Below are 15,083 nucleotides of genomic sequence, written 5' to 3' on the forward strand. Positions count from 1 at the left end.
AGGGGCAGCACCAGGATAAGGGGCAGCACCAGGATAAGGGGCAGCACCAGGATAAGGGGCAGCACCAGGATAAGGGGCAGCTCCGGACTGAGGGACGGCAGCTCCGGACTGAGGAACGGATCCTGGCTGGATGGCGGATCCTGGCTGGCTGGCTCTGGCGGATCCTGGCTGGCTGGCGGATCCTGGCTGGCTGGCGGATCCTGGCTGGCTGGCTCTGGCGGATCCTGGCTGGATGACGGCTCTGGCGGATCCTGGCTGGACGGCTCTGGCGGATCCTGGCTGGACGGCTCATGGCTGGCTGACGGATCTGGCTGCTCATGGCTGGCTGACGGATCTGGCTGCTCATGGCTGGCTGACGGATCTGGCTGCTCATGGCTGGCTGACGGATCTGGCTGCTCATGGCTGGCTGACGGATCTGGCTGCTCATGGCTGGCTGACGGATCTGGCTGCTCATGGCTGGCTGACGGATCTGGCAGATCCTGTCTGGCGGAAGGCTCTGGCTGATCCTGTCTGGCGGAAGGCTCTGGCTGATCCTGTCTGGCGGAAGGCTCTGGCTGATCCTGTCTGGCGGAAGGCTCTGGCTGATCCTGTCTGGCGGAAGGCTCTGGCTGCTCCTGTCTGGCGGAAGGCTTTGGCGGCTCCTGTCTGGCGGAAGGCTTTGGCGGCTCCTGTCTGGCGGAAGGCTCTAGCGGCTCCTGTCTGGCGGAAGGCTCTGGCGGCTCCTGTCTGGCGGAAGGCTCTGAAGGCTCATGGCAGACGGGCGGCTTTGCAGGCTCAGTACAGACGGGCGGCTTTGAATACTCAGTACAGACGGGCAGTTCATGCGGCGCTTGGCAGACGGACAGTTCAGACGGCGTTGGGCAGACGGGCAGTTCAGGCGCCGTTGGGCAGACGGGCAGTTCAGGCGCCGTTGGGCAGACGGGCAGTTCAGGCGCCATTGGGCAGACGGGCAGTTCAGGCGCCGTTGGGCAGACGGCAGACTCTGGCCGGCTGAGACGCACTGTAGGCCTGGTGCGTGGTGCCGGAACTGGAGGTACCGGGCTGAGGACACGCATCTCAGGGCTAGTGCGGGGAGCAGCAACAGGACGCACAGGACTCTGGGGACGCACAGGAGGCTTGGTGCGTGGTGTAGGCACTGGTGGTAAAGGGCTGGAGACACGCACCATAGAGCTAGTGCGTGGAGGAGGCACAGGGCTCTGAAGACGCACAGGAAGCCTGGTGCGTGGTGTAGGCACTGGTGGTACTGGGCTGGAGCGGGGAGGTGGCGCCGGAAATACCGGACCGTGCAGGCGTACTGGCTCCCTTGAGCACTGAGCCTGTCCAACCTTACCTGGTTGTATGCTCCCCGTCGCCCGACCAGTGCGGGGAGGTGGAATAACCCGCACCGGGCTATGTAGGCGAACCGGGGACACCATGCGTAAGGCTGGTGCCATGTAAGCCGGCCCGAGGAGACGCACTGGTGGCCAGATGCGTTGGGCCGGCTTCATGACATCCGGCTCAACGCTCAATCTAGCCCGGTCGATACGTGGAGCTGGAATGTACCGAACCGGGCTATGCACACGTACAGGAGACACCATGCGCTCTACTGCGTAACACGGTGTCTGCCCGTACTCTCGCTCTCCACGGTAAGTACAGGGAGTAGGCGCAGGTCTCCTACCTGACTTCGCCACACTCCCTTTAAGGCCCCCCCCAAGAAATTTTTGGGTTGTACTCATGGGCTTCCAGCCTTGCTTCCGTGCTGCCTCCTCATATCGCCTCCTCTCGGCTTTAGCTGCCTCCAGCTCTTCACGAGGGAGGCGATATTCTCCCGGTTGTGCCCAAGGTCCCTTACCATCCAGTATCTCCTCCCATGTCCATGAATCCTGTGTAGGTGGGTCCTGTTGCCACTTGACACGCCGCTTGGTCCTAGATTGGTGGGTAATTCTGTCACGATCGTCTTCTTGTGAGAAAGTATGCCAAGGCGCAGCGTGTGCAAAATACATCTTCTTTTATTATAGAAGAGAGAAAAAACAAGAAACGAACAACTATACACAAACTAACAACCGTGAAGCTATACATATAAATAGTGCTGACACAAACACTACACATAGACAATTACCCACAAACAGCTAAAGCCTATGGCTACCTTAAATATGGCTCCCAATCAGAGACAACAATAACCAGCTGTCTCTGATTGAGAACCAATTCAGGCAACCATAGACTTTCCTAGACACCTACACTGAACACTAACCCATCTACTCTATTTAACCCCCTAAACCATACAACACCCTAGACAATACAAAAACACACAAACTTCCCCATGTCACACCCTGACCTAACTAAAATAATAATGAAAACAAAGATAACTAAGGCCAGGGTGTGACACTAGGTAGTATACAGGCTCATTGTATGGATAAAATATGGATAATTCAAAATTACACAAACATATACATTTGTCCTTATTTGATTAATATATGTAGCATGAATTTATGAATAAATGTTTCTTCTGTTCTTTGCACAATCTTCTTCCCACTGTTAGAGAACAGTCTTACTCAACATTACACAATGCAGCACCATCCTTGTAAAGCACTGCCAGAGACTATTTACATGCCCTGCTGGGCCCTGTGTATGGATGTTTTTGCCTGTATTACCCTGCATGGTCCTACTACAGTATGCTGCTGCTGATGGAAGATGCCATTTCCATCGCTTTCCACTAGGCCTGGACAAGAGGAACACCTACAGTATGTGAAAATGCTGTTCATTGACTAGAGTTCAGCATTCAACACTATTGTTCCCTCCAAGGTCGACACCAAGCTCAGAGCCCTGGGACTGGAAACCACTGTCTGCAACTGAATCCTGGACTTCCTGACGGTGGTCTGCACAGGCTGTGTGGATTGGAAACAACACCTCCTCCACACTGACTCTTAACACAGGGGAACCCCAGGGGTGTGTCCTCAGCCCTCTGCTGTAGTCCCTGTTCACCCACGACGGCATGGCTTTGCACGACTCCAACTCCTTCATCAAGTTTGCTGATGACATCAGAGTTGTAGGCCTGATAACCAACAACGACGAGTCAGCCTATAGGGAGGAGGTAAGTGAACTGCCATTGTGCTGCCAGGACAACAACTTCTACCTCAACATCAGCAAAACAAAAGATGTTGATTGTTGACTTCAGGAAGCAGAGGGAACATACCATGATCCACATCAATTGGACTGCAGTCGAGAGAGTCAGCAGTTTTAAGTTTCTCGGCGTCCACATCACCGAGGACTTGAGATGGACCAACAACACCACCACTCTTGTCAAGAGGGTGCAACAGATAACTAAAGTTTAAATAAAACAATTAAAATAAAAACAGCGTGTCTACTTCCTAAGGGCGGCTAAAGAAATTCAGCATGCTAGCCCGGGTCCTCTCCAAATACTACCGCTGCACAATCGAGAGCGTCTTGACCGGTTGCATCACGGCCTGGTATGGGAATTGCTCGGTCTATGACCGCAAGGCCCTCCAGCGGGTGGTGAAGATGGCCTTATACATCACTGGGACTATACTTCCATCCATCCAGGACATCTACTTGAAGCTGTGCCCGAGGAAGGCCCGCAGCATCATCAAGGACCCCACACACCCCAGCCACACTTGAACTGGACTGACCACCTGCACTGACTCTCCGCACCTTAGCTTAGCTCACATGCACTTACTCATGCAAACTCCCACACAGACACACATGCATGTATGCACGCACGCACGCACGTCACATCACATCACATCTGCTGCTACCAGACTCTTATTATTATTGCTAAATACTGCACAATTTAAACACTTGCCCCCCAATCCCCCCATCCCCAAAACGGGTAAATATTGGACAATAAATTGTGCTTTCCTGTATTATACTTATACAAATATTTATATATTCTACTGAGCCATTTACTTTATGTTCGTATTCTTATCTTGTATTATTTGTTATTGTTGTTGCATTGTCGAGAAGGAGCCTGCAAGTAAGCATTTCACTGGACAGTGTATACCATTTCTATCCTATATATACAACTAATAAAACTTGAAATAAAACATTTGTGTTGTTTCTAACATACCTGTCTCCTCTGTCTCCCCCTGCAGGTCATTTGGGGTGGTGCTGTGGGAGATTTCTACCTTGTCTGAGCAGCCGTATCAGGGCATGTCCAACGAGCAGGTGCTGCGTTTCGTCATGGAGGGAGGACTCCTGGACAAGCCTGACAACTGTCCTGACATGCTGTGAGTCCCCTGCTCTTTCTTTCAATGTCACTCTTGCTCTGGGACTGAGTCAGACGCAGGAGAATCAATTTCTCAATGACAGTCTTAGCCACACCTTTCAATATGTGGTGTTTTTCCTATTGTCTGTTCCACTGTTAGGATTATTCCTTAGGTGCATTTTCTGAAGATATTGTCCTCTAGTACCAGCTCACTGTCATTGTTAAATAAAGGTGGAAAAAAATATATACAAAAAAAATGACAGAACCCTCACTAATCGGGAATGAGCGGCATCTTTCACACACGGGCCGTGGCATCCCTTCCATGGACCTTGGCTTACTGCTGAGGAGGGAGCTCCCGTAACACCAGCTGAGCATGTGGGCCATGATGTCACTGTGCTCCATTTAACCTGTGATGTAAATGTCACCAGTCAGGCCTTCGCTTGGCTCCCCACTGGCATATGGCTCTCATGATATACACTGCTCAAAAAAATAAAGGGAACACTTAAAAAACACAATATAACTCCAAGTCAATCACACTTCTGTGAAATCAAACTGTCCACTTAGGAAGCAACACTGATTGACAATACATTTCACATGCTGTTGTGCAAATGGAATAGACAAAAGGTGGAAATTATAGGCAATTAGCAAGACACCCCCAAAAAAGGAGTGATTCTGCAGGTGGTGACCACAGACCACTTCTCAGTTCCTATGCTTCCTGGCTGATGTTTTGGTCACTTTTGAATGCTGGCGGTGCTCTCACTCTAGTGGTAGCATGAGACGGAGTCTACAACCCACACAAGTGGCTCAGGTAGTGCAGTTCATCCAGGATGGCACATCAATGCGAGCTGTGGCAAAAAGGTTTGCTGTGTCTGTCAGCGTAGTGTCCAGAGCATGGAGGCGCTACCAGGAGACAGGCCAGTACATCAGGAGACGTGGAGGAGGCCGTAGGAGGGCAACAACCCAGCAGCAGGACCGCTACCTCCGCCTTTGTGCAAGGAGGTGCACTGCCAGAGCCCTGCAAAATGACCTCCAGCAGGCCACAAATGTGCATGTGTCAGCATATGGTCTCACAAGGGGTCTGAGGATCTCATCTCGGTACCTAATGGCAGTCAGGCTACCTCTGGCGAGCACATGGAGGGCTGTGCGGCCCCACAAAGAAATGCCACCCCACACCATGACTGACCCATCGCCAAACCGGTCATGCTGGAGGATGTTGCAGGCAGCAGAACGTTCTCCACGGCGTCTCCAGACTCTGTCACGTCTGTCACATGTGCTCATGTGCTCAGTGTGAACCTGCTTTCATCTGTGAAGAGCACAGGGCGCCAGTGGCGAATTTGCCAATCTTGGTGTTCTCTGGCAAATGCCAAACGTCCTGCACGGTGTTGGGCTGTAAGCACAACCCCCACCTGTGGACGTCGGGCCCTCATACCACCCTCATGGAGTCTGTTTCTGACAGTTTGAGCAGACACATGCACATTTGTGGCCTGCTGGAGGTCATTTTGCAGGGCGCTGGCAGTGCACCTCCTTGCACAAAGGCGGAGGTAGCGGTCCTGCTGCTGGGTTGTTGCCCTCCTACGGCCTCCTCCACGTCTCCTGATGTACTGGCCTGTCTCCTGGTAGCGCCTCCATGCTCTGGACACTACGCTGACAGACACAGCAAACCTTTTTGCCACAGCTCGCATTGATGTGCCATCCTGGATGAACTGCACTACCTGAGCCACTTGTGTGGGTTGTAGACTCCGTCTCATGCTACCACTAGAGTGAGAGCACCGCCAGCATTCAAAAGTGACCAAAACATCAGCCAGGAAGCATAGGAACTGAGAAGTGGTCTGTGGTCATCACCTGCAGAATCACTCCTTTTTTGGGGGTGTCTTGCTAATTGCCTATAATTTCCACCTTTTGTCTATTCCATTTGCACAACAGCATGTGAAATTTATTGTCAATCAGTGTTGCTTCCTAAGTGGACAGTTTGATTTCACAGAAGTGTGATTGACTTGGAGTTACATTGTGTTGTTTAAGTGTTCCCTTTATTTTTTTGAGCAGTGTAGTACGCACATTTGGCCCCTCAACTCTAAATAGTAGCTGCAAGGGAAATATTGGCAGATTTAGCAAGGAACCTTTATTCAATTGAACCTTTATTTAACCAGGTAGGTCAGTTGAGAACAAGTTCTCATTTACAACTGCGACCTGGCCAAGATAAAGCAAAGCAGTGCGACAAAAACAACAACACAGAGTTACACATAAACAAACGTCAGTCAATAACACAATAGAAAAATCTATAAACAGTGTGTGAAAATGTAGAAAAGTAGATAGCTAAGGCAATAAATAGGCCATAGAGGCGAAATAATTACAATTTAGCATTAACACTGGAGTGATGGATGTGCAGATGATGATGTACAAGTAGAGATACTGGGGGGCAAAATAGCAAGAGGATAAGTAACAATATAGGGCTGAGGTAGTTGGGTGTGCTATTTACAGATGGGCTGTGTACAGGTGCAATGATCAGTAAGCTGCTCTGACAGCTGATGCTTAAAGTTAGAGAGGGAGATATATGACTCCAGCTTCAGTGATTTTTGCAATTTGTTCCAGTCATCGGCAGCAGAGAACTGGAAGGAAAGGCGGCCAAAGGGAGGGTTGGCTTTGGGGATGACCAGTGAAATATACCTGCTGGAGCGCGTGCTACGGGTGGGTGTTGCTATGGTGACCAGTGAAATATACCTGCTGGAGCGCGTGCTACGGATGGGTGTTGCTATGGTGACCAGTGAAATATACCTGCTGGAGCGCGTGCTACGGGTGGGTGTTGCTATGGTGACCAGTGAAATATACCTGCTGGAGCGCGTGCTACGGGTGGGTGTTGCTATGGTGACCAGTGAGCTGAGATAAGGCGGAGCTTTACCTAGCAAAGACTTATAGATGACCTGGAGCCAGTGTGTTTGGCGACGAATATGTAGTGAGGGCCAGCCAACGAGAGCATACAGGTCGCAATGGTGGGTAGTATATGGGGCTTTGGTGACAAAACGGATGGCACTGTGATAGACTACATCCAGTTTGCTGAGTGGAGTGTTGGAGGCTATTTTGTAAAGGATCGGAAGGATAGTCAGTTTTACAAGGGTATGTTTGGCAGCATGAGTGAAGGAGGCTTTGTTGCGAAATAGGAAACCCACTCTAGATTTAATCTTAGATTGGAGATACTTAATGTGAGTCTGGAAGGAGAGTTTACAGTCTAACCAGACACCTAGGTATTTGTAGTTGTCCACATATTCTAAGTCAGAACCGTCCAGAGTAGTGATGCTAGTCGGGCGGGAGGTTGCAGGCAGCAATCGGTTGAAGAGCATGCACTTAGTTTTACTAGCATTTAAAAGCAGTTGGAGGTCATGGTAGGAGTGTTGTATGGCATTGAAGCTCGTTTGGAGGTTTGTTAGCACAGTGTCCAAAGAAGGGCCAGATGTATACAGAATGGTGTCGTCTGCGTAGAGGTGGATCAGAGAATCACCAGCAGCAAGAGCGACATCATTGATATATACAGAGAAAAGAGTCGGCCCGAGAATTGAACCCTGTGGCACCCCCATAGAGACTGCCAGAGGTCCGGACAACAGGCCCTCCGATTTGACACACTAAACTCTATCTGAGAAGTAGTTGGTGAACCAGGCGAGGCAGTCATTTGAGAAGCCAAGGCTATTGAGTCTGCCGATAAGAATGCGGTGATTGACAGAGTCGAAAGCCTTGGCCATGTCGATGAAGACGGCTGCACAGTACTGTCTTTTATTGATGGCGGTTATGATATCGTTTAGGACCTTGAGCGTGGCTGAGGTGCACCCATGACCAGCTCGGAAACCAGATTGCATAGTGGAGAAGGTACGGTGGGATTCTAAATGGTCGGTGATCTGTTTGTTATCTTGGCTTTCGAAGATTTTAGAAAGGCAGGGCAGGATGGATATAGGTCTATAACAGTTTGGGTCTAGAGTGGGGATGACCGCGGCAGCTTTCCAATCTTTAGGGATCTCAGACGATACGAAAGAGAGGTTGAATAGGCTAGTAATAGGGGTTGCAACAATTTCTGTGGATAGTTTTAGAAAGAGAGGGTCCAGATTGTCTAGCCCAGCTGATTTGTATGGATCCAGATGTTGCAGCTCTTTCAGAACATCAGCTGTCTGGATTTGGGTGAAGGAGAAGTGTGTGTGTGTGGGGGGGGGCTTGGGAAAGTTGCTGCAGGGGGTGCTGAGATGTTGGGCGGGGTAGGGGTAGCCAGGTGGAAAGCATGGCCAGCCATGGAAAAATGCTTATTTATCGGTGGTGACAGGGTTTCCTATCCTCAGTGCAGTGGGCAGCTGGGAGGAGGTGCTCTTATTCTCCATGGACTTTACATTGTCCCAAAACTTTTTGGAATTAGTGCTACAGGATGCAAATTTCTGTTTGAAAAGTTGCATATTGCGGGGGCTATTTAATGCTAATGCAGAACGCCACAGGATGTTTTTGTGCTGGTCAAGGGCAGTCAAGTCTGGGGTAAACCAAGGGCTATATCTGTTCTTAGAGAGAGAGAGAGAGAAAGAGAGAGAGAGAGAGAGAGAGAGAGAGACTGTCGGTCTGTCTGGGTCTTGGTCTGGTCTTGTCCTGTCTTGTCTGGGAAAGTGGAATGGAACAGCCTCCCTAGCTGTCAGGCGGCTCTGCTGTGTACATGCATTTCTCCTCTCTGCCTCTGATCTCAATGCGAAGGCATTCCCCCTTTCCCTCACCTTACAGAGAGGGGAGAGAGGGGCGGGTGTTATGCAGACACAAACCTTGGGTTTCTATGGCAGCCTCACAGTGGTGTCCTGATTGCAAGAGAGTGTGAATTGTGTTACGCAGGGGAGGGGGAGAGTGTGGGGTGGGGGAGGGTTTGTACTGGAAAGGTTGCCACTGCTGGTAGCCTCTCCTGTAGTGAGTTAGAGGAGAGTTACAGTACGGAGACCTGCAGAGCCAGGAGCCAGCAAGGGCTGCAGAACAATGCTGTAGTCAGTCTGAAGAAAGAGGGGGATTGAGAGAGAAGAAGACAACGAGAGAGAAGAGAAGAAGAGAAGAGAGAGAAGAAGACAACAATAACATAATTTAAAAAAGTATGAGTCATATTTGAAATGTTTTCCCATTTTTACCATATACAGTTGAAGTCGGAAGTTTACATACACTTAGGTTGGAGTCATTAAAACTCGTTTTTCAACCACTCCACAAATTTCTTGTTAACAAACTATAGTTTTTCTACTTTGTGCATGACATAAGTAATTTTTCCAACAAGTGTTTACAAACAGATTATTTCACTTAAAATTCATTGTATCACAATTCCAGTGGGTCAGACGTTTACATACACAAAGTTGACTGTGCCTTTAAATAGCTTGGAAAATTCCTGAAAATGATTTCATGGCTTTAGAAGCTTCTGATAGGCGAATTGACATCATTTGAGTCAATTGGAGGTGTACCTGTTGATGTATTTCAAGGCCTACCTTCAAACTCAGTGCCCCTTTGCTTGAAATCATGGGAAAATCACAAGAAATCAGCCAAGACCTCAGAACAAAAATTGTAGACCTCCACAAGTCTGGTTCATCCTTGGGAGCAATTTCCAAACGACTGAAGGTACCACGTTCATCTGTACAAACAATAGTATGCAACTATAAACACCATGGGACCACGCAGCCGTCATACCGCTCAGGAAGGAGACGCGTTCTGTCTCCTAGAGATGAACGTACTTTGGTGCGAGAAGTGCAAATCAATCCCAGAACATCAGCAAAGGACCTTGTGAAGATGCTGGAGGAAACAGGTACAAAAGTATCTATATCCACAGTAAAACAAGTCCTATATCGACATAACCTGAAAGGCCGCTCAAAAAGGAAGAAGCCACTGCTCCAAAACCGCCATAAAAAAGCCAGACTACGGTTTACAACTGCACATGGGGACAAAGATCATACTTTTTGGAGAAATGTCCTCTGGTCTGATGAAACAAAAATAGAACTGTTTGGCCATAATGACCATCGTTATGTTTGGTGGAAAAAGGGGGAGGATTGCAAGCCAAAGAACCCCATCCCAACCGTGAAGCACGGGGTGGCAGCATCATGTTGTGGGGGTGCTATGCTGCAAGAGGGACTGGTGCACTTCACAAAATAGATTGCATCATGAGGGAGGAAAATTCTGTGGATATATTGAAGCAACATCTCAAGACATCAGTCAGGAAGTTAAAGCTTGGTCACAAATTGGTCTCCCAAATGGACAATGACCCCAAGCATACTTCCTAAGTTGTGTGAAAATGCCTTAAGGACAACAAAGTCAAGGTATTGGAGTGGCCATCACAAAGCCCTGACCTCAATCCTACAGAAAATGTCTGGGCAGAACTGAAAAAGTGTGTGCGAGCAAGGAGGCCTACACACCTGACTCAGTTACTCCGGCTCTGTCAGGAGGAATGGGCCAAAATTCACCCAACTTAATGTGGGAAGCTTGTGGAAGGCTACACGAAACGTTTGACCCAGTTAAACAATTTAAAGTTAATTCTACCAAATACTGAGTTTATGTAAACTTCTGACCCACTGGGAATGTGATGAAAGAAATGAAAATTAAGTGGTGATCCTAACTGACCTAAAACAGGGATTCTTTACTAGGATTAAATGTCAGGAAGTGTGAAAACTGAGTTTAAATGTATTTGGCTAAGGTGTATGTAAACTTCCGACTTCAACTGTATGGGTATCAAATCAGTCCAAAAAAAAATAACTTACAGTGAAATGCTTCCTTAACCAACAATGGAAAAGAAAGATAAGAGTTAAGAAATATATTTACTAGATAAACTAAAGTTAATCAAGTAAATGAGCAACAATAAAATATCAGTAACGAGGCTATATACAGGGGGTACCGGCACTGTGTCAATGTGCGGGGGCACAGGTTAGTCGAGGTAATTGAGGTAATATGTACATGTAGGTAGGGGTAAAGTGACTGCATAGATAATAAACAGCGTGTAACAGCAGTGTAAAATCTGAATTATTATGGGGATGAGTGAAACTTTAAATACACATACGCTATACTACACTGAACAAAACTGTTGGTCCCATGTTTCATGAGCTGAATCAAAGATCCCCGAAATTTTCCATACACACAAACAGCTTATTTCTCTCCAATTTTGTGCACTAATTTGTTTGCAATCCATGTTGGTGATCATTTCTCCTTAGCAAAGATAATTATTCCACCTGACAGGTGTGGCATATCATATAGAAGTTGATTCAAAGGCATGATCATTACACAGGTGCACCTTGTTCTGGGGACAGTAAAATGCCACTCTAAAATGTGTTTTGTCATACAACACAATGCCAAATATGTCTCAAGTTTTGAGGGAGCGTGTAATTGGCATGCTGACTGCAGGAATGTCCACCAGAGATGTTGCCAGAGAATTGAATGCTAATTTCTCTACCATAAGCTGCCTCCAACATTGTTTTAAAGAATTTTGCAGTACTTCCAACCGGCCTCACAACCGCAGACCACATGTAACCATGCCAGCTCAGGACCTCCACATCTGGCTTCTTTACCTTAGACCAGTCACCCGGAGAGCTGATGAAATTGTGGGTTTGCACAACCAAAGAATTGTCAGAAACCTTCTCAGGGAAGCTCATCTGCGTGCTTGTCATCCTCACTAGGGTTTTGCCCTGACTGCAGTTCAATGTCGTAACCGACTTAAGTGGGCAAATCCTCACCTTCGATGGCCACTGGCATGCTGGAGAAGTGTGCTCTTCACGGATGAATACCGCTTTCCAATCTACCAAGCAGATGGCAGACAGTGTGTATGGTGTTGTGTTAGCGAGCGGTTTGCTGATATCAACTTTGTGAACAGAGTGGCCCATGGTGGCGGTGAGGTTATTGTATGGGCAGACATAAGCTACGGACAACGAACACAGTTGCATTTTATCTATGGCAATTTAAATGCCATTCATCCACTGCCATCGCCTCATGTTTCAGCATGATAATGCACTGTACACAAATCCTGGAACCTGAAAATGTCCCAGTTCTTCCATGGCCTGGACATGTCACCCATTGAGCATGTTTGGGATTCTCTGGATCAATGTGTACGACAGCATGTTCCACTTCCCACCAATATCCAGCAACTTCGCACAGCCATTGAAAAGGACTGGAACAACATTCCACAGGCCACAATCAACAGCCTGATCAACTTTATGCGAAGGAGATGTATCACACTGCATGGGGCAAATGGTGGTCACACCAGATACTGACTGGTTTTCTGATCCACGCCCCTAGCTTTTCATTAAGGTATATTTGACCAACATGTGAAATACATGTGAAGTCACAGTCATGTGAAATACATAGATTTGGGCCTAATGAATTTATTTTAAATGACTGATTTCTATATATGAACTGTAACTCAGTATAATCTTTGAAATTGTTGCATGTTGGGTTCATATTTTAGTTCAGTATAGATAGAATTATGGCAATATCTAAGATACTGTTCTATGGTGAAATATGACTAGACATTTGGTCCAATGTTAGAAAGCTCCATGAAAATAACTGATTTTCTGAGATTGTGAAACATGTTAATGGTCAGGCCTGCAGCTGCAGATTCCTGTTTATTAATGGTCTGTCATAGCATAGGTTGCTCTCTTTTGTAGCTCTCTCTATCTCTACTCTGATAGAGGCTTGCATTGGTATGGGTATTTATAATGTTGTGAACGATGCAACCTTTACATATCGTGATGTGAGTGAAATGATGTGAAAAGTAAAATGTGCTGGAATGTGTTTGTGTGTGATGAGGAGCTGGGTGCTGACATGCAGACATGATTTATTGTAGCGTATTTTCTCATTTCACATCAGCGAAAGTTATACACAGCGACAGATTGTCCAGGAAGAATTTTCAGCATGCCAATGTCAAGCAGACAGGTTACTCTGGTGCGTGGGCCCAGCTCCAAGCATTACAGCCATTTTCATGGGAGGTGTTGGAGCCGGGGTTTAGTTTAGCCATCTGAAAGACAACTTTAAGAGACTCACTCACTGAGAGGCTAAAGAACAAACCATGACCAACCCTCCCTCCCGCTGGCTGAAACTTAGTTTGAAGTTAAGTGTCTGCTTCAGAGAGAACTACCCAGAAAGCTTTGGTGCGGAGAGGCTGAGATACCCAGCTGTACAGGCTGTTGTGGGATCGGACATAGAGAGGTGGCTGCTGGGAGAGAGGGAGATGACTAAGTGGTTTATGTCAGTAGGCTGTAGAAGGTATTCTTAGCTTGTTTGTGTATAATGTAATATGTGGTGTGTGGTCGAGCACCACACCAAACTGTAATGATTCTCTTTTTATGGTGTTGTTTTGATGTTTTCTGTGTTCTGTCGCTAGCCTAGCACAGTATGCTCATGTATGATTTACTGTCTAGTTGTACACATGCTGTAGTATGGTATATGATGGTAGATTCTTACTGATGTTCTATGCATAGTTGGCAGTAGCTGTTTGTATAGAAACCTCTGGAAGTCGTTTGTTTCAGTGAGTATCAGAAACATTTTCATTGGCTCTATCTTGGTGCACTCTGCCACCTTATGGTGAGAAGATGCAATGATAGATGTATTGGATCATATTTTAGTTCCTTCATATTATGTATAATAAATGAGATAATGTGTTTGTGCCCTTAGGTTTGAGCTGATGCGGATGTGCTGGCAGTACAACCCCAAGATGCGTCCCTCCTTCCTGGAGATCATCAACAGCCTCAAGGAGGAGCTGGAGCCTCCGTTCAGTGAGATGAGCTTCTTCTTCAGCGAGGAGAACAAGCCCCCGGACACTGAGGAGCTGGACATGGAGGTGGAGAACATGAAGAACGTGCCACTGGACCCTGCACCCAGCAGACCCCCCACTGCTGTTCCTCTGCCCTCCCAGGGACCCATGGGGGCCACAGGGGGCTCAGCGCCCCCTCCTCCCCAGCAGTTATCCCCAATGCAATGCCCTTCTAATACCCCGAAGGGACCTGGCTCTCCCTCCACCTCAGTCCCGGCTGCCTCTGTCTCGGCCTCCCCAGGCCTGGCCTTGGACAAGCACTCAGGACAGATATCGGCCAACGGGCCAGTGGTGGTGCTGCGGCCCAACTTTGAGGATACACAAAACTACGCTCACATGAACGGGGGGCGCAAGAATGAGCGGGCGCTGCCACTGCCCCAGTCTTCAGCCTGCTGATCCCCTCCTCCCCCCTCAGCCAGATCACCCCACTCCTCCTCTTCTCACACAGGGTAACATAAACTTCTCCCCTGCTTTAGTTATGATGGGGTGATGGATGAGTGAATAACTGACACATTATACTACTCTACTGCAGTAGGAGTCTTTCATTTTTAAATAATATTATCAAGATTTATTATTGAATACCAAGACTGAGAAACAGCACAGAAACCTGCTAAAGCGTTTGGAGTATGGTGGCTCAGAACGAACAACAACACTGGGAAGCTCTAGGGTTTACTTCTTGTTTAGTATTTGTTACTTTAAAAACATCATTAAAGAAGGACATCATCAATATTCCCTGACTGACAGGTATTGTAAGTGAGAGACAATAACTTAAAAAAAGAATTTGAAGCATATCTGCTAGAAAATCCAACAGACGAGCCCATTTAGATCATTTCTGAGAGAATAATGTGTATCTCTGAGTGTGTTTATACTGCCTTCGGAAAGTATTCAGACCCCTTGACTTTTTCCACATTTTGTTACATTACAGCCTTATTCTAAGATATTTTTTACCCTATAATGACAAAGCAAAAATAGATTTTGCAAGTATTCCTGGCCTTTGTTATGAGACTCGAAATTGAGCTCCGGTGCATACTGTTTCCATTGATCATCCTTGAGATGTTTCTACAACTTGATTGGAGTCCACGAGTGGTACATTAAATTGATTGGACATGA

At 47.4% G+C, this 15,083-nt stretch overlaps 1 protein-coding gene across 1 annotated transcript in view; it reads left to right on the forward strand.

Annotated features, from left to right (window-relative positions):
- LOC120053452 (insulin-like growth factor 1 receptor) overlaps positions 1-14,846 on the forward strand; it is a 187,672-nt gene extending 172,826 nt beyond the window's left edge. The window contains exons 20-21 of the mRNA XM_039000579.1: positions 4,089-4,223; positions 13,835-14,846. Coding sequence (XP_038856507.1) covers positions 4,089-4,223; positions 13,835-14,369 — 670 coding nt within the window. The 3' untranslated portion in view covers positions 14,370-14,846. The remainder of the gene's footprint in view (positions 1-4,088; positions 4,224-13,834) is intronic.
- Positions 14,847-15,083: the final 237 nt, after the last annotated feature.

The sequence above is a fragment of the Salvelinus namaycush genome, chromosome 9 (assembly GCF_016432855.1).
Source record: "Salvelinus namaycush isolate Seneca chromosome 9, SaNama_1.0, whole genome shotgun sequence".
NCBI classification, from domain to species: domain Eukaryota; kingdom Metazoa; phylum Chordata; class Actinopteri; order Salmoniformes; family Salmonidae; genus Salvelinus; species Salvelinus namaycush.